Source organism: Neopelma chrysocephalum, unplaced genomic scaffold (assembly GCF_003984885.1).
Source record: "Neopelma chrysocephalum unplaced genomic scaffold, ASM398488v2 Primary Assembly neopelma1_64, whole genome shotgun sequence".
NCBI lineage: Eukaryota > Metazoa > Chordata > Aves > Passeriformes > Pipridae > Neopelma > Neopelma chrysocephalum.
The window spans coordinates 4828159-4846846 of record NW_020897721.1 but is presented as its reverse complement, the minus strand read 5'-3'; the positions used below and the strand labels follow the sequence as shown (position 1 = coordinate 4846846).

The window sequence follows — 18688 nt, the reverse complement described above, 5'->3', positions numbered from 1 at the left end:
CCAAGTATTAGTTCAACAGAATAGCTACTGGTAATGATCAAATTAAAGCCTTTTTTTTATTATTTTGTAATCGTACCACTTGATTAGGCTGATTCAGGTCAGCAAGAATTACAGAATTTACTTGCATAAAATGGGGTTTTAGAAGATCCTTGTTTCTGAGATTTGACCTGGATAGGACCTGAGCTCTTGTGACTTTGTTGTTCCTTGCTTCATGGGGAGAAAGATCACAGAATCACTGACTAGGCAGGGTAGGCAGGAATTTTTGGACATGATCTAGTCCAAACTCCCCTGCTCAAAGTGGAGTCACCTGGAACAGGTTGCTCAGGACTGTGTTCAGTTGTGTTTGAACAACCTCTCTGGGCAACACGTTCCCATGTTTGACCACCTTAGAAGTATTATTTCAAATGGAATGGAATTTCTTATATTTCATTTTTTTTTCCCATTGCCCTCTATGTTGTGCACCATGAGAAGAGTCTCTCTGCCTTCTTGACTGCCCATGTCAGGTGTTTATGCACGTTGGTAGGAGCCCCCTGAGCCTTCTCTGCTCAAGGCTGAACAATCCCAGCTCTCTCAGCCTCCCCTCACGGCAGATGCTCCAATCCTTTAACCATCTTAGCTCCTTGGATTTGCTCCAATGTGTCTCCCTTGCAGTGTGGAGCCCAGCAGTGGCCCCAGCCCTCCAGCAGTGCCCCCCCAGTGCAGAGCTGAGGGAAGGGCTCCCATTCCCCCTCCTCGTGTAGCCCAGGGTGCTGTTGGCTGCCTTTGCCGCACGGGCACAACGCTGGCTCGTGTTCAACTTGCCCACCTGGACCCTCATCCTTGCTTGTCTTACAGCCTGTGCCCCATCTCCGTGATACCTTGAATAAAGGCCTCATTCACCTTTGAGTTATCTTTCTTCCTTCGGTTTCCTTAATTACACCCTTGCTAATCATTTAAAAAGAACCCCATTGATCAGGAGGTAGGCTGCCACGGAAACTATCACTAAAACTCATTGGAGGGTGGATTCTTCGTCATGCTTCTGCCCAGAGTAGCAGCAAGTATTTTTTGTAAGTTAGAGGCATTTTGTTTTCATTTGTACAGACAGGAAGAAGGTGGAGGATAGAGCATATCTTATTTAAGCCTTAGCTCTCCTCTGTGTTGCAGGTTTGTAAATCTGCCCTCCTGTCTTTCTGCTTTCAAGCCTGGTACGCTTAGAAACCAACTTCAGAACAGTAAAATATCTCTGAGCAGCATCTCTGGTCTCTCTCAGCACTAATCAGTGCTAAATCACTCATCCTGGGCTGTATAGGAATTTTAAAGACTCTTAAGAATGTAATGATTGAGCTGCTAACCAAAATGGCCAATCTGTCATTAAAATCAGACTTTAAGCTGCAGGAACAGAAGGAGCAAATATATTACCTAAACTTGCAAAGGGACTTGAGAAACCACAACACAATAAACTTGCTTACCAGGAAAACTCTTTAAAAGAAATATTAAAAATAGAATTCTAAACATGTAGATGACCATGGTATGACACAGAGCAGCACAGCTCCTGTAATTGACCGTCATGCAGTGAGAACCTGTATGAAATTTTGCTCATACTGAGCCATATTTAGTGGCTCAAATCTCATGATTCAGTGCTCTGAGGCAGGATCTGAAAGACATGTAACATCATATACATGTAATGAAACTGCTATAGTAACTGTAGATTAAAAAAAAAAAGGAAGAATGTGAATTCTTGCTCTTTAAAGCAATGATTATGAAGCTGATTGGGATTGGGAAGAAACTGTATCTCTGGTCAGTTTATTCCACTGTGGCCTAGCATAAAGTTATTTTACATTTGTAGGAAGCATGTTGCTGGTTTTTGTTTTAGGTGGGATTGCTTATCTGATTTGGTGTAGTCTTGATGTTTGAAGTAATACATGTCCTACTGTCATCCAACTGAGTAAAAACATGTGCGGCTGCACACATCTTATTCATAGCATTTTTCCAAACCCACCAGCTAATCTAATCTCAGTTAATTGTTTGAGTGATTTCTGTGTCTACCAGAGGTAATTTGTCAACACTTCCCACACAAGGCTGGTTTTTCAGTCAGTGTTGCTGAATCAAAATATGCATATTTACTGCGCTTCCTGCAGGTCTGTAGGACAACGTGTGAATGCCCAAGGCAAAGCTGTGCAGAACGTGGAATGGGAGAGTGTCTCTATGGTCACCTACTTTTGTGCTGTCAGATTGAGGCTCTGAAATTGCTCAGTTGGCCAGGGTTGTAGTAGCACTTCTCTTCTTCCTGTGCCTGACTTGTTCACGTGCCAGCTCTTTGACAGCTGCAGGACATTGCTGCAGAGGCAATTTTCCTGTGTCCCAGCTTCATTCCCACGCTAGCTGGTGGGTAAAGAGGAGCAATGTGGCTGTTTGTCATTTGTGTCATCTCCTTATGAAGTATGTCTCTTTGAAATCTGGTGTTTTACTCCCTGTGTGCCACTGCTGAGAAACATTGGCCAGCTCAGAAGAGCAGGAGAGGATCTATTGAAGCAGTTGGTAGATGCCATAATTGCTGTTTCTTCTTCAGTGCAGTTTGTGGATGTAGTGACTTTGTGTTCTTCACTCACCCAAGCCCAGACCACTTCCTGAATGTGCCATGGTTTCTGTGCCTCTGCCCCCTCTGCTTTCCCAAAAAGCAGCTGGGGTTTATTGTATGTGTATGGCCCTTCAGTCCTTACAGATCATAGAATCATGAAATGTATTGGATTAGAAGGAACCTTAATCATCTAGTCCACCCCTCCTTCCCCCTGTGGGCAGGGACACCTTCCACTAGACCAGGTTGATCAAAGCCCCATCCAACCTACCCTTGGACATTTCCAGGGATGGTGCTCCAGCCTGCTACTGTCTTCATGACCTTCCTCTAGACTCAATCCATCTGATCCATGTCCTTCTCTGGCATTTGTAGTGGTCCTGCCAGGAACTACAGTGTGCAGAGAGAGCTTTTCAGTCATATGCAATAAATCTGAAACTTCCCAGCCATCATGACAGCCACAAGACATCTTAGGGAAAACTGTCCTGCGTGAACACAGGAGGAGGCTGGATTCCTCATGAGTTGGGAGAGGCACTACTGCCTGCAGTACTTTCTGATTTAAAAGTTGCCAAATGGTCTGCCAGGCCATAAAGGAGTAGTTGCTCACCTAGTGGATGAGGGCAAGTGGCTTGAGGTAGACACCAGGGAAGCCAATTGAAAGCTTTAAGAGATACAGTCTGAGAACACATAAGGGACATAATTGATTTAAAGGCTTCTATTGTACAGAGCTGGAGTGTACTTCCCAGGTGAGAGCTGCATGAAACAAAGCTTATTTAAGCTTGGTAACATCAAATCCCAAAGGCAGAATAAGGGAAGACCTTGAGGGCAAGGAGGGATTGAGAAGTAGGAGGCAATGTGGTTGCTGAGGCAGCTGGAGGGAGATCTGATCTTCTGTGGGGGGTCTTCTGGTTGAGCTGCACTGAACTTTCCTTTGGCTTTTAGTACAGGGAAGAAAGGTAGAAGGGAAAAATCAGATACAGTCTTTCTGCCTAACGTGTTTCTACTTACATGCATCAGAACAAAAAGGATTTAATTCTTTGTGCATCAAGTCATATACCTGGGCAATTCCTTACCAAAGCATATGACAGCTGCAAAATGTCTGTATGAATTCCAGGGAAGTCTGGACAAACATTTGGAGGAGGGATCCATTGCTGGGAGGAAAAGGGGAGTTGCTGATTAGACAAACCACATCAAGCTCAGGAAATCCACTCAGTTGAAAATGTTTGAAAGCTGTTTGAATGTTAGGGAGGAAATATTTTATCTCTTTGCCTTGCTCTTGCTTTACCTTGGACATTCATTTATTGCCATTTTTGGAAAAGAGATTTTGAACTCTGATCTGCCCCAGCACAGCCTCACTCGCATCCATAGGTAGGATTTTCCTTACTGCTGGGCAAGCAAGCTGATGAATTCTTACAAAAATAATCCCAAGCTAAAAATCAAGCAACACTTTTTTTTTTTTCCCCCTCCCTCAGAGACAACCAGTTCTGGTGCAGTGACTGTAATTACCAAGGAAGCACACAGCTCTGATCCCCATGCCTGTCCTGGGGTTAGTGTTGGTGGTTAATGCTGGCACATTGTGCCTCGAGGTCCCTGCCCTCAGCCCAGGCTCCTCACATGTGTTTCAAGAAGCACCCATGATAGCTTTCAGTGGGTGATAGCAGTGAGCAGGGCAGGCAAAGTTTGTTCAGATCTGTGCTTTGCAGCATCAAGCATGCTCTTGGCATCAAAAGAAGTAAGTAGCCATGGAATAAAAGCTCCCTCTAACTGTTACAGGTTCCCTTAAGCTGTACTGGCCCTGGGCAGGTTTGGAAGCAATTTGTTGATACTGCTGCACATCAGCCTGTTCTTATTTCTACTAGACCCACTCTTGTATTTTTACTCCTAATTCCTGTTTTCAGGGGGATACTAATCCCTGTGACTAGGGGTGCCATTTTTCAAAGGTTAGCTGATAAAAATTGGCAGGAGTGGACCTGTTTCACTGCCTTTAAAGCTTGGTATCACCAGAGGGGCTGTCAGTTTGATTCACTCCATGACTGGCCAAGATACTAAAACGAAAACCATTGCTGCAGAGCGTGTATCAGGCTGTCATGGTGGAAAAACGTGCACTGGGAATACTCGGAAGGAATTGCTACAAGACAGGTTTGGTAACATGAGTGACCTGATTTGTCGAGGAGACTGTTTACTATGCAGTTTCTGTTAAATTCAGCAAAGTGATTGTCTCTGAAAATCTTTCTTCAGTGACTTGTAGGCTGTGGTTTAGACAGTGATATTTACACAGCATTGATGTGAGAATCTGCAGGTTTTATAACTGGGTTTCTTGTGAGCCTCACTGCCAAGTGCTCTTAGTCTGCAGCTCAGGAAAAGCAAAATGTGCAATGGGAAGGTAAAATTCAGGAGGGCTGAGCATGAGCAGTACAGAAGCAGAGAGAGTAATGTGGGATGATACTGTACTGTTTTCTCAATCCACAGTTGTCTGTTTGAACACTTGCCCTAAGAACACCCATAAATACTTGTGGGAAGTTCTCATTTTGGCCAACAGCATGTCTGTTTTCCTGGCTAATGCAAATCTGCTGTTTCTCTTGTCATGGAGATCTATGGATACTCGGCTAATGTAGTCCTTCAACTTTTTTGTTTAGACAGGGAAATTTAAGAGTATCCTGAACTAGGTGGGATTGTGGGCTTTAATTTTTTTTTAAACTACCCTAAGTTAATATGGGGAAATTGTTTTTAGAAAATAGGTGGGAAAAATTTGGAAGAGCGGTCACAATGTTTTATAGGATTTTTTTAAGTATTTGTTGATTTATTGAAGGGTAGAGGTACTTAGGATGTGATTAAGATCACTCATCATTTATAGTATGGCCTTCATTTTCTTTTGCTAGTGCTTTTCAAAGCTTTCACTTCGCAGGCTGTGAGCTCTCATGCCTTTTTTTTTCAGTTCTTCTTACCAAGGTGATTGTTTTGTTAAAAGTGAGATTGAATGAGAACAAAATGACTGCAATTTGTCATTTTAATGCAGAGATTTCTTGCCCTGTCACACCAAACATGTCTGCTCCCAAAATGTCTGTAGTGAAAAGTTTAATACCTTCATGGAATTAGTTTTAAAACTTTCAAGAAGTGGAAGGAAAACACAGAATACATTCCCTATGACAGATGTAAATTGCAAGTAATTGTTTGTGGAGTGCCGTCTAAGTGGTTAGACAAACATAGGTGGGCAAATAAAAGAATGAGAAAAGAAACCAAAACCGGATGATGTCAAGAAACTGCAGTGAATAAGACTGAATTCCAGACTGAGGTGGAGTGTGCTGCTGGAGACTCCAGAGCACAAGTTCTATGAGGGGCAGCTGAGGGAGCTGGAGGTGTTTAGCTTGGAGAAAAGGAGGCTCGAGGGGAGCTCATCACTGTCTACAGCTCCCTGAAAGGATGTTCTAGCGTGGTGGGTGTCCTTTTCTCCCGAGTAACAAGCAGCAGGACAAGAGGAAATGGCTTTAAGTTGTGCCAGGCGAGATTTAGATTGGGTATTAGGAAAAATTTCTCCACCAAAATGGTTGTCAAGCACTGGAACAGGCTGCCCAGGGAAGTAGTGGAGTCACCACCCCTGGAGGTAGCTCAAAGACGTTTAGATGTGGCACTTGATGACATGGTTTAGGGGTGGCCGTGGGAGTGCTGGATCAGTGGTTGGACTCGATGGTCTTAGAGGTCTTTTCCAACCTAAATGATTCTATGATTCTTTTGTGAATGAATCCCTGATGGATTCACAGAGATGCTGGGTTACAAGGTCACTCTCTGTACTTTGTTCCACCCACTCACTAAGGGTATGGAAAGCTCTGGGGCGTGGCAGGATTTCTGTGTCAGCTGGCAGTGCTGCACACTGGAACCGCTTCATGTTGGGTTGTCTGAGGGGGTCACTGGGAGAGTATTAATTGTAGGAGTGAACTTATTGATGCTTTCTACAAAGGCTGAACGCAGTTAACGCCATTAAACGTTGCTACTGGGACAAAAGTAGTGGATCAGCAATGTTCACTGCTCTTTGTAAGATTCAGGAGCAAATACAAATGCTGATGATGAATATGCCTGCAGCATTTCTCCGGTTTGGAACTTGGAATCGCTCAGACTGCACTTTGTCCATGTGCAATAGCTCCCTTTGATAACAGCCAAAGACATGTAATTTTAACTTTAGCCGTTATGTCTTGTTTTCTTTCCCACAGCTGTAGGAAAAGTGCTTTCTTTATCAAGGATACTGAAAGAGAAGACGTATTTGTGTGGGTTTTTTATCCCCTCATCTTCACCGTAACCATTTCCTTTAGTAGCTAATAATATTTAGTATTTATTTCAGTGACTTACATAAATCTCAAATGCATAAACCAGCAGCATCCTTTTTTCTGCATTTTTTTCTTGTGGGAACTTGTTGAAATGAACTATCTCATTGAAAAACTCCATTCCTGGAAGGAGGAGGACTGTTGTACCATTCTTCTAGTGGTGCAGTAAGAATTGGGAGGTTCTGTCTGCTTTGATGAGTGAATCAGGGAGGATATCTGTTCCTCCAAAAGATTTATAGCATTTTGGAGGGCAGGCTTTTAAAGCATACCTTGTGCTTCAGGTATCCATCAAGCCTCGTAGCAGAGTCCTTTGAAGGTACTGCCATGGGTGCTGTTGGCACAGCCTCTTGCCAGATGCATGTTGAATTTGGATGTGGGGACACAATGGAGCACAGGACCCTGTGATGGCTGGAAGGATGGGTCTTATTTTTTGCACCTGTTTTGCAAGTAGGACAGGAGAGATCCACGTGGTTCGTGGTTCTTTTCTTCATCCGAGTAGTCAAGTTGCACCTCCAGTCTCCTCTTCCCTGCCTTATCTCTAACTCAAGCCAGACACTTTCTGTGTGGGATGATGAAGAAAGGATGTAGCTGTCTGTGCTGGCACTGTTTGCAGTTTTCTCCACAGCACCCACTTGCTCCGTGAGTCAGTAAATCCTTTTGGTTTTGTCAGGTGGCCTCTTACATGGAAACTCTTCAGTGTCCAGTCTCTATGTCCTGTCTCTGGAAACAGTACCCAGAAAGAGGTTTTACAAGCTCAGTGTCTTACCCCTGTTTTGTTAAGATACTTGTTTATTTTTAAAACCATGGGACCAAAGGAGAGAGCCGTACATTAAACACTGCTGATATTATCTGGAAGATTTTAATGCATGTTGCTTTACAGATCACTCTTAGGCTAAGGGCTGGAATTAATAAGGTGACAGAGGAGCCAGAGAATTACATGAAACTGGGCACAAGCTCCACGCCTGCCCTATCAAATATTATCTCCAGTTACAGAAGTACCTACTGGCACCCGAGGGGAAAAGATCCCTCTGAAAACACTATTTCCACTTGGGCTTTTGGCCTTTTTTTTTTGTTTAGGTTTCCAGTGAAATCCTTGGAGGTTTTTGCATCTGGTTAAAGGAAGAAAAAAGCCTCTGTCTGAACAGCTAAATAGTAACAACTGGCTGCCCCCAGTTTGTCCTGCACTACAATGTGAAGTCTATTGTGCAGCAGAGTAACAAAAACGCATCTGGAATTTTTCCCGTCGGGATTGATATGAATCTTGTTAATAGCAGCTTTGTGATGTTTTTCAGTAAGTAACATTATTCTGAGAGTAATGGAATTTTTTTATATACGCTGTACAAATGCATATGAAGTGGTTGTACCTGGGAGGTGGCACTTAAAGCTATATTATCCTGTTTCACTTAATAGAAGGAAAAAAGCTTATTCTCTGGTCGGATGGGTGATACTGCTTTGACTTCGAGGCAAGCTTGAAAAATCACACAACTGTTTCTTGAACAACTTCCTACAAGAAGGAGCATGCCAAGTTAAATTGTTTAGGCATTAGGAATTTGTGCAGTGGAGAACATTTCCATTCTCACCAGTTTTTAAGCTAGGATGTCCATCTGCTGAATGGTGCAAGTTATGGTGTGGATTCCAACCAAAAAGTGTTGTCCAGTTTTAAAGTGTTCAGGGAGAACTGTGCTTGCCCAGCATCTCCCATGCTTGCCCAACACCTCCTGTGCCTTCAACCCCTTGTTGTTTTTGCTGCAGATTTCATTCTCATTTCTAGTTCGTATCTTCCTGCTTGCTCAAAAAAACTGCAGACTTGATTTGATATTGTCATTGCTATGCCAGTTTTTCACATGAAACCCACACTGTGATGACTTAAAAAAAAAATCTTTTGAAAATAAGTGACAAAAAATTCTAAGAAACATCACAGTGGACTATGGGTGTAATTGTCTTTGAGCATCAATTTGTGTACAAAGAAGCGGAATGTGTACAAATGGTGTACAAAGAAGCGGAATTATTTACTTCTTGTCTTTGTTTCTTTGCATTTAATTATCTGCCTGTCTTGTGTGCTGTAGGCAGCTATTGGAGCAATAGCTTCTGCAGATTTTTTTCTCTTACTTTTAGTGTTTTTCTCTCATTTCCTGTTTGTGCTTGAAAGCAGGCTTGTCCTTTGACTGCATTTTCATTGGGGAAACTCTCCGTGGATCACCTTAAAGTCACTGTAGGGAGTTGCACTGATGAGAATTGCAACCTGCAAATATCCAGTAATAATGAGTCAGGACAGAAAATGCATGCAGTTGGAAAATAATGGTTTCTTTTCATTCTTCCTTGGGTTTATGAGCATTTATTAGTTATTGAGGTTTCATTTCCAAACATAAGGCTAGAAAATTTTTTTTTTTTATTTGCTGTGGTTTTTTTTTTAACATGAAAGCTGAGAGTCTCCCAGGAGTGTGATATGAGGAACTGTGTCCTGTAGAACTTTTCAGAATATTGCCCTACACATAAGAAAGTCAGAAGAGCTGACAAGGCCTCTGTTAATGTCATGATGTGTGTTTCACAGCAAATTAATATTTTCCATATCATGTTAATAGGAATTTTTTGTCTAGGTTCTGAAATGGCATTGATCATTCCAGAAGTGTATTAGCCTTGAAAAAATTAAGACTATTCTCTGAGACCAATGCATCTGTTTCAGTTACAATGCTTGAAACACTGATGTTTCTTCTACCAGCATCCTCACTCCAGTAAGACTTATGCAGGAAACTTTTGCCCCAACTGGATTTTTGACCCAGATAAGAGCAACAGGACAGAGGTGAAGGAACATCAGGCTTTCAGAAACTGAACAAATTATGAAGCCCAGTCCCCTGTCTGTGCAGACAACCCCTTTCATAAAATGATCAAGCTTTTCCTCAAGGCATTTTTTTTGAGCTTTCCTATCTCCATCAGCTTCCATCACAAAGCTGGTTTGGACCTTTTTAAATATTAGTGACCTTATTTTCATCTTAAGCTGGCTGTATCATGATCAAGTCATACTCATTTTGTGCTTGTTTGTTAATTAGCTTCAACGGCTCTTTCCCTTCCATGCTGCATCCCCTGTGCTGTGCATCGACAGAGCAGTCACGTCTGGTCTGTGCTTGTGCTTGGCTGTGCTGAACAACCTGTGCATTTTTGGTTTAGCTGATGGTGAAAGGCCCTTCTTCATCACTGTCCTGTTCCCTCCATATATACCAATTTCTTTTCAGCTTTGAGTGTTCCAGGCTCTTTCTGCAGTGACATTATTACTTGTTACGAAGGCCACTCAAAATTTTTACTATTCCCTGCAATGCTTTGAAATTTGAAGATTGGTCTGATACAGTAGAATAACCTCAAGGTAGGCATATACATTAAATAATGTGATAGGAGGAAACGAGATCAGAGGCTTTTGAAACAGTGAAGTGCAATTTGTTGTGCTCTGCCATAAGGCTGCCAGCAGCTTGGGGCAGTAAGACATGGCCAGTGGTGGCAAGAATGAGCAGTGAGTGGCAGTGACGTGGCTGTGGATTAACTTCTTTCTGCAAGGAGGATAAAGAGAACATTAAGTTGGCTTTATAGAAGTAACGTGCAGTCAGCTGCATTTAACAGCCTGGTTAATTAGTATCTATGACAAAAGACAACAGGTCCGTGGTGGGACCTGTGCCCATCATCTGCAGTCTTCTGGAATGTCTTAGATCTTGGTCAGAAAGAGCAGATACCCCAGACACCCAGCCTTTTGGGAGTGCAGTGTTGCACAGCAGCAGTTAGCCCATGTGACTACTCTCCAATTTGTTTTCATTAGAAAGCACAGTCTCCTTCCTGTCCCAGTGGAATATGAACAGGAATGGAGTCATACTAAGCTTTGGGCAACTGGCAGAGTTGGTGGCTGGCATCTTCCACAGGAGCTAACTATTTCTTCATGGGAGAAGGATTGGACCCTCTGGCCTTCCCTCCTTCTCTCGTTTTTTATTTGCACAGAAGGTTTTGGAAACCGAGGCAGTAATTACAGTCTGCTTTCACTCACCTTCATCATGTTTCCAAATATCACATAATCTCATCTGTTTGGCTCAGTGCTCCCTCAGGTTCTTGAAGCCCTCACCTGGCTTCTCCTAGGAAAAATGAGCTGTAATTCAATCTTCCATCATTGACAATAACACACGAAAAACAAGCTATGGCACTGAAATGACATTAGGAGACTGGTTTTTAAACTAACAAAACTCTGCGTTGTCGAGGAGTTAGCTTTTCACCCTTACATAATTGTGTTTTGGTGTTAGGGGGTTCTGTGAACAATGACAAATTTTGCATGTTGTCTTATAAGCTGCACTATGAGGCAGGTCAGAACAAAGTTTCTGCTTTGTCTGAATTTTATAGCTTTTTTTTTTTTTTTCCCCCAAGAGGAAGCCAACCTTTAAACCAAGCTTCTTGTTATTTTTGTGTGTGCATGTGTGTTTTTTGTTTGGAAAAATCAGTAGGAAAGTCCAAGGATTTTGTTAGACCAGGCAAACTGATTTCTTTTTGTCTTTATTATTTAGTTTATCTCAAAACTTTCCAGTCCCTGTGATTACTACTTATGTTACATAGGTGAGCTGCTCAGGACACTTTGTTGGACTTCATGCATGCCAGAACACAGTCAGTTAGCAGGAGGGGCTGAGCTGATATTAAATAATTTGTTGATTTTGTGCCTTGGTGGTGCCATAAGCTCAAGATATTAATGACTGCAGAAAGGTTAAACTTTACGTGTCTTCCTGTTTATCACAAAGGTGCGGGGTACAAACAGAAAGCAGTTTTGGCAGGCAACAGGCTGCAAAATCCATGTGCTGCTTATCTACAGTGGTGTTTGTACTGAAATTTGATTACCATATATGAAGAGAAATACTTAAAAAGCATAAGGAGTCTGAAGAGCAGCTCTTGATTCCCAACTACAGCAGACTGTGGCTTGAGAAATTTGATCACCTCCTAGCAATGTTATCCCAGTGTGAAAGTGGTTTTAGATGAAATAGACCTATGCAGGACTTCAAAAGATCATCTATTTATTTTCCCTCTTAAAAGTAGGCACAGCTATGAACTAACCCATGTTTAATATATATAAACTTGTTCTTAAAAATAATACAATCAAATCAGAAACCAGTGTAGTTGATATGAGTTCTGTAATTCATGTCCAGACAATAGATTTCGGTGTGTAATCATCGCAAGCGTAAGAAACCTTTTTTAATGTTTAATTTAAGTTTCCTTTGCTGCATTCTAGGTCCAGGGTTACTACTTGTCTTTACCAGGGATACAGAGGTGCTGCCTTTCTCTTCTGCAGCAGCCTTGTAATATTTAATGGCTTATCATGTCCTTTCAGTTTTCTCTAGACTAAACAAAGTAATTTTTTTTCTAGCTTTCCTCAGAGACCGTGTTTTCTAGACCTTAGATCTTTTTCAGAGCTCTCCTAGGGCATTTTTTTCAGTTTGTTCATTTTTTTTTTTTGCCTGAGGCCCAGAATTGGATATGGTCCTTGAGCTGATGCTTTCTGATCCTGACTAAAGTGGAGTATTTAACGGGTTTTACAGCTGTGATAGTTACATTTTCAGTCATGATAGGATGTTTATCTTTTCTGCAACAGTGTGACAATGTTCTGTGTATGAACTGCAGCACAGAGGATGGAGGCCCTTTAAGATATACGCTGGAGCAGCTGGTCCTGCTCTAAATAGAGGAGGGAGCAGACAATGGGAAAAGCCTGCACAGATGAGTTTAAACAACCTACTAGGTGATGGAGAGCAGAGGGCAAGAAGGCTGATGATGCTCCAGGGTGCCTCAAAGCTACAGAGCAGTCATTCCCAGGGGAGTAGGCTGGGATAACTGGGATGGCTGCCACATAATCTGTGGGGTTTTTATTCAATTGACTTTACCTGCACCTTACTTTTCTTTGCTTATGAAATAAAACCTGTTCAAGGGCATTTTTCTGGAGTGGTTCTGACATTTAATGTCAGAAAGAAGGACCATGGTTTACACTTGTGGTCCTTCTTGCAAAGCTGCAAAGGATCAAGTGATTACACCAGCTCAGGAAAGGACAAAACCCAAATGTCAGAGTTACTAGGACAGGGCAGAAAACAAAGCAGAGCAGTGTTGTACCACTGCATAATTCAGTGGTGTCTGTATCGAGAATGGCCTTTGCAGCCTGAAAGAGACAACTATAGGTACACTCAGGATCTGTAGGCACAAAGAGCATGGAAAGAGATGGGTGGGGATCTGTGGCTCACTGTCCCTTGGGAAAGAATTAGGAGTTCTCACATGTCAGTGACCAACCATTCTTCAGTGGTAAGTTGTCTTTACCATAATATTCTATTTTAGACTATTTCTGTAGTTTGCTAAGATCAACTTAATTTTTGGCCTGATCTCTGCTGTTAAAGATATTCTTGTTGCAACCATCCTTTTTTTTTTTTTTTTGGCTTGTTTGCTAATGTGGGAAAAGTAGTATGTTGATTGTAGGATGGGGTTAATCCTTTTTAATGTGGTTTCTTAAATTTTTCAACTACTTGAGGAATCTGAGCTGCTTGGATTTCTGACAGAGGATTAATGTCAATAAGAAATGTGAAATCGGGGCATCACAAACCTCCTCATTCCTGCACTGTTCGTACCATGCTGCTCCCCAGAGAAGGGAGGCAAGGAGAGAGCACACACCTATGTCTCACTAGGGAAAAAGGAAAAGGTTAGTTTAGATTTTCTCTCTGTATTCTATAAATGCCTCTGTCAGACCTAATGATTCAAGTGCTCGAGTGCTTTGGCTTGTGTTTCATCCATTTTATTAATAAAATTAGTAGATTTTGTGCCTTCTGTCTAACCGTGGATGCTTTTGAGCATCAACAAACAGAAGATAGAAATCACACCGGAACAAATAAGTCATTTATTTGTGTGGCTAAAAAAAAAAAAGTTATTCTGGCCCCTTTACAAATGCAGTGTGCAGGGTCTGTACAACATTAGGGTTTAGCACAGTTTGATTTTTTCCCTTTGGCTTCCACTTTTCTGTTGCTGCTGATTCTCCCTAATTAAAGAAAAAAACAGAAGGAGGAAGGGAAAAAAATAAAGAAATATCTGAGAAATAAGTGGGGCTTAGTGGCTGCCAATCTACCTTTCCTTAGTGTCGTGATTTCTAGGAACATGGTGCCGCCTTCTCCTTTACTCTTTCAGAGACTTGACCTTGTCTTCCTCTCTCCTCATTAAAGCCAAGGGCACATCAATCAGTTTATTTATTTTACTTTCTGTCAGATGTATCTTATTCTCTCCCAAACATTTATGTATTAGTTGCCTTGAAAGCAGCAGATAGGAGTAGGGAGCAGATTCTAGTCAAGATTCAGTGTCTGGAATTGTTCAATAGCTACCTTGAATAGGAGCACTGTAGTCTAGGATTTGCAAGGTGCTTTGGGAAGTTTTTTCTGCTCATGCTTAATACTTCATGCACATCAAAGAGCTGTGAATGGATCTGAGTATCAGGGACAGAATAGAATGGTTGGAAAACTTGGCTGGGGAGCTTCTGGCAGGCTGTTTAAGCCTTCCAGGTAGAAATGTTTTGGAGTCACAGCTCTTTTTACTTGTCAGGGGGGAAATAATTGGAAATGTAATGTTTTGTCACATAAGCCAGAATCCCCAAGGCACAAATATATATCACATTTTCTTGTGTATGTATTCCTGTTTAAGAACAGTTTTTGGCAGTACACTTCCTTTCACTGTGCTTAGTGACAAATTGTGTTGGAGGTTTTATTAATGTTTTTGTATGAGGAATTCAGACTTGAGAGCTGGGGGAGATTGGGTGCATACCTCACAATTACCATATCTGGCATTTAGTCCATTTAGATGTCATTTGTGTTTTATCAGGGTATGCCATTCAAACTAGAGATTTTAGATGCTTGGCATTTCTCTCTCAAATTACATAGGTCGTAGGTGTGTGCTGCAAGCATCCAAACTCTTCGTCTTTTCCAGGCTGTCACGTGCAGTGAGGTTGCATTATGTCTGTTCTGGAACTGTGTTGGGGTAGAGAGGAAGTGCTTAGAATTTAAATCTGAAAAATCAAAACTCTCCCTTTCTCTGCGAGTTTCTGAAGGAGCACAGCCTTGTTTCAGTTCTGGATAGAGGTTGCTTGGTGAAACCAACCTGCCTTTAGGATAATCCTGGCAGACAACTCAGGCAAGATGCAGCGTCCTGTACCGAGCTGCCTCAGTGGATACAGAGTTTAACATCATTCAGCAACATTTGCTGTTTCTGTTTGACAAACTCCCATGCATTCCTTGGAATGTATTTTAGGTGCTCTGCAGAGAGCATTCCCATGGCCTGTTTGAGGCATATCCTGATACTTCCTGAAGGGTCCTGGAATACACCAGGGGTGGTTCAGAGCCGAGACAGAGCAGCCAATGCTCCCGGAGAGGTTTGGCAGGCAGCGTTTCCCTGTCCCTGCTGGACATCGGTTCTGGCCCGCTCTGATTTATTGAGGTGGCAAAGTGCATGAGCTTTACAGCAGTTATGATTTCTTAATATTTCCAAAATGGAATTTCTTTCAAGATTTATGAGAGCTAAATATCCTCTAATTTGCCCCCTTTTTTTCCCATATGGATATAATATTTCCCCAAAGCTGTTCCTCCTCCTCCTTAAATGAAGCAAAACTATGAATTAAAAGTCTGTTTCCCTGGCTCTGTGTATAGTAGTGTTAAATATTGCCAAATAATAGTAGCTAGTCTAAGGCTACCGTGTTCTTTGCTAGAATAATCGCTAAATTTACTTCTACCAAGTATGATTAAAAGGCTAATGGTCATTTCACCCTTCTCTTTGGCATCAGGTAAACTGTGCATATCCTTTTGTATTCTCGGCTCTGGAAAGACATTCCTTTCCTTCTAGATCAGCCATGTCATCTGTGCATCTTGCTTTTATGGTTATAGATGATCTTATTAAAGATTGCATGAGTGGATTTGAAGCAGTATGGATGGGTCCATTCAAGTCTTCTTGTTTTCTTAAATACTATCTTTCCCCTTTCCAGAGATTTCTGCAACCTGTGATTTCCTGGGCATCTGCAACAGGACTTTACTTTGAGCAGTTTATAATTCAGATTTCATTCCATCCTTTCCTCACTGTGCTGCTGTCTGAAATTTTTGCTCTGTTCCTGGCTGTGGCATAGTGAAGATGAGTCTGTCTTAATTCAGGTAGTTCAAGTCCAAAGGTTATCTGATTGCAGTAGCACAGAGTTGCATGGTGAATACAGAAACAGCCTGAAGGGAGAGTTAGACCTGTGGGTTACATCTGTCCCAGTCCCATGCCTAGGTTATCCAGGCTGGATCTGTTCCAGAAGCAAGTACCTTGCACTATAGTGGAGATGTACTCTCTGACTCTAAATATGTGGTACATTCCTTTCTTAATTTCTGTAGAATGGTGTGATTCATTTTGATCCAGGACATCCCTGCTACTGTTTTGATATGAGTGAATGAACAAGATTTCTAGTAGTATTAGCATACTTTCTGTCTTGATACATTCAGAAATGGTCCCATAAGAAAGTTAATATTTCTCTGTTTGCTAATTGTTTCCTTCTCTCTGGCCACTCTACTAATAGTTTCTAGAAGAGACAAATTTTTAGTAGCTGCCGCGTTTGTGTGTTGATGGTATAATTAGGATAATGTGTTTCAATAATGTATTTCCATAATAACACAGTTAAGAAGGACTAGGTTTCTCTTTTGTAAGGGATTCCGGATAGATCACAACTATTTGGTTTGGCAAGGACCTCTCCTGAATCTTTTATATGTTACTGAACACAGAAGAAAACACCCAACTCCTCACTGAATTTCCACTGTCTGTAAACCAAGAGATGCTTCATGATGCCCTGAGCTGTTTTCTCTCTTGCCTATGTGGTGATAAGTGCTATGTACATGCATATGAGTGAGGCCAGAGCAGCCATGAGAGCAGGTAACTCCAGCCTTGCTCTCCACAGGTGTTTGCCCAGTGCATTCCCACCTGCACAGAGCAGCACAGCGTGGATGTGTCACGAACAATGTAAAGGCAGCACCACGTAAGCAGCACATACATTGTCTTGTGCTTACAAAGTTGGAAGTAAAGCTGCCTAAACTCTGGTTGCAGTTTACAACTTATTGTAGCTAAAGTAATAGCCAAACAACAGTGGGAAGTTCTAAATTGCTGAGTGGAAGGGATTGCCAGGTCATGACTTGAGTGATTTGAGTGTCCTCCTGGCGCAAACTCTGACAGATTTGTTTCACTGCAGTCACCTTTGGGTAAAAGTAAAATCTTCCACATTACTCTATTGCCAGTGAGAATGTAGAATCAGCACTTCAGTATGGATTCTCTCAACCTTCCTGCAGAAATTTATCCTTCCTAGTTCAGGAGTTAATTTCTCTCTCATTTTGATTTTCTCAGGTTCTCGAAGCCGGCACCAATGTTCTTGGATGATTCCTTCAGGAAATGGGCACGTATCAGGGACTTTGTACCCCCCTTTGGAATTAAAGGACAAGGTATGAATGAGAGAACTGTGCAGCTGTTGGAGAAGAAGGTTGTTCTGCAGATGTTTGCCCCATTTTGTTTTTCTGTTTTGAAAGCTTAGGTGTGTTCCTTGGGCTCAGTGTTTTTTTCCCCGTTTGAGAGAAATACTGTACATGTAACTCACAGAAACCCAGAAGGGTTTTTACAGCTGGAACATGGACCCCAGAGGCTGGTCTGAGGGAAATGGTGTAGTACATGCAGAGAGTCAGTGCAACAATGGCACTTTAGACCTACCTGCTCATTCTGGAAGAAGCATTTTGACATTGACTGCCAGAGAATCTTGTTGCAGCTTTGCTGACAGCAGCTGAGAGTTCAAACTGACTTAAACTACCTTTAAGTCAGTAATTCTACGAAGAACAGGGAAGATGCCTTGGGGTTGACCGCTGATACAACTCTTCATTTTCTTCTCATAGCATTTTATAGTTGGGCTACTTACTGACTTATGTAACAAATAGGAAAAGTCCATTGAGATGCTTTGGTGATGATGGGTAATATGTCCTGTCCTCCAGCTGAGTGTCACAGCAGGAGCTGTGTCTCAGGTATGCCGTGGCAAAGCAGGGGTGGGGCTGGTGGTGATGAGATGGGGGCCAGTAGCCCACCCAGCAGAGGATCTGTTTTGTGGGTGACAGGCTCCTGGCTATCCCACACGTGCTATCAAAGCCCTCTCCAGGTGAGTGGTGGTGAGCAGAAGGCTTGTGCTCACTGCAGTGGTTTGCTGCAAACTTTCTGAAGTCCATCGTATTTATTAAGAAGTGTTTGTTGCTTTGCATCAACTTGCAGGATTTTTATTCTGCTGACAAACTCACGGTTACAGATAACCCTCCATAGGAATTGAAATATTTGGTGGAGAAAGGGCGGCAGCCACAGAAGGCTTGGGTCTGTCTCTGCCTGGAAGCAGGTGTGGCAGTTGTCAGAACAATCTCTGGTGAAATCAAAGGCTCTACTGACAAATTGCTTTTGGCTTGCATCAGTTCCCTTCTTTGTTTTGTCCATTCCTTGTCCAGTCGGTCTTTTGCAGCTCAATAGGAAACTAATTGCTGTCCTCTAATTTAGCCAGCAGAGTTTGCAGCAAAGAACTAACAGTGGCAGCACAAGTGAGAGGCTGTGGTGACCACAGGAGGGCTTGTCCCCTTCTAACCAGCACACAAGGTGTACAAAGCCAGGGCAAACCGACTGACCGTCATGGAGGTGGGATTTGCAGATTACACATGATGTCATCTAGACCTAACAAAAATCATTGCATTAGACGGAATCCAAGTGGAGAAATTCACCAAAAGAGAATGACGGAACAGCTCTGGCAGCCTTCTCC

General features: G+C 42.3%; 1 protein-coding gene across 10 annotated transcripts in view; it reads left to right on the top strand.

Annotated features, from left to right (window-relative positions):
- Positions 1–18688, top strand: part of ST3GAL3 (ST3 beta-galactoside alpha-2,3-sialyltransferase 3) — a 179640-nt gene that overhangs the window by 92401 nt on the left and 68551 nt on the right. For all 10 annotated transcript variants that reach the window (XM_027683106.1, XM_027683103.1, XM_027683105.1 and 7 more), the window contains one exon: positions 17257–17351. In XM_027683106.1, the coding sequence (XP_027538907.1) occupies positions 17257–17351 (95 nt within the window). The remainder of the gene's footprint in view (positions 1–17256; positions 17352–18688) is intronic.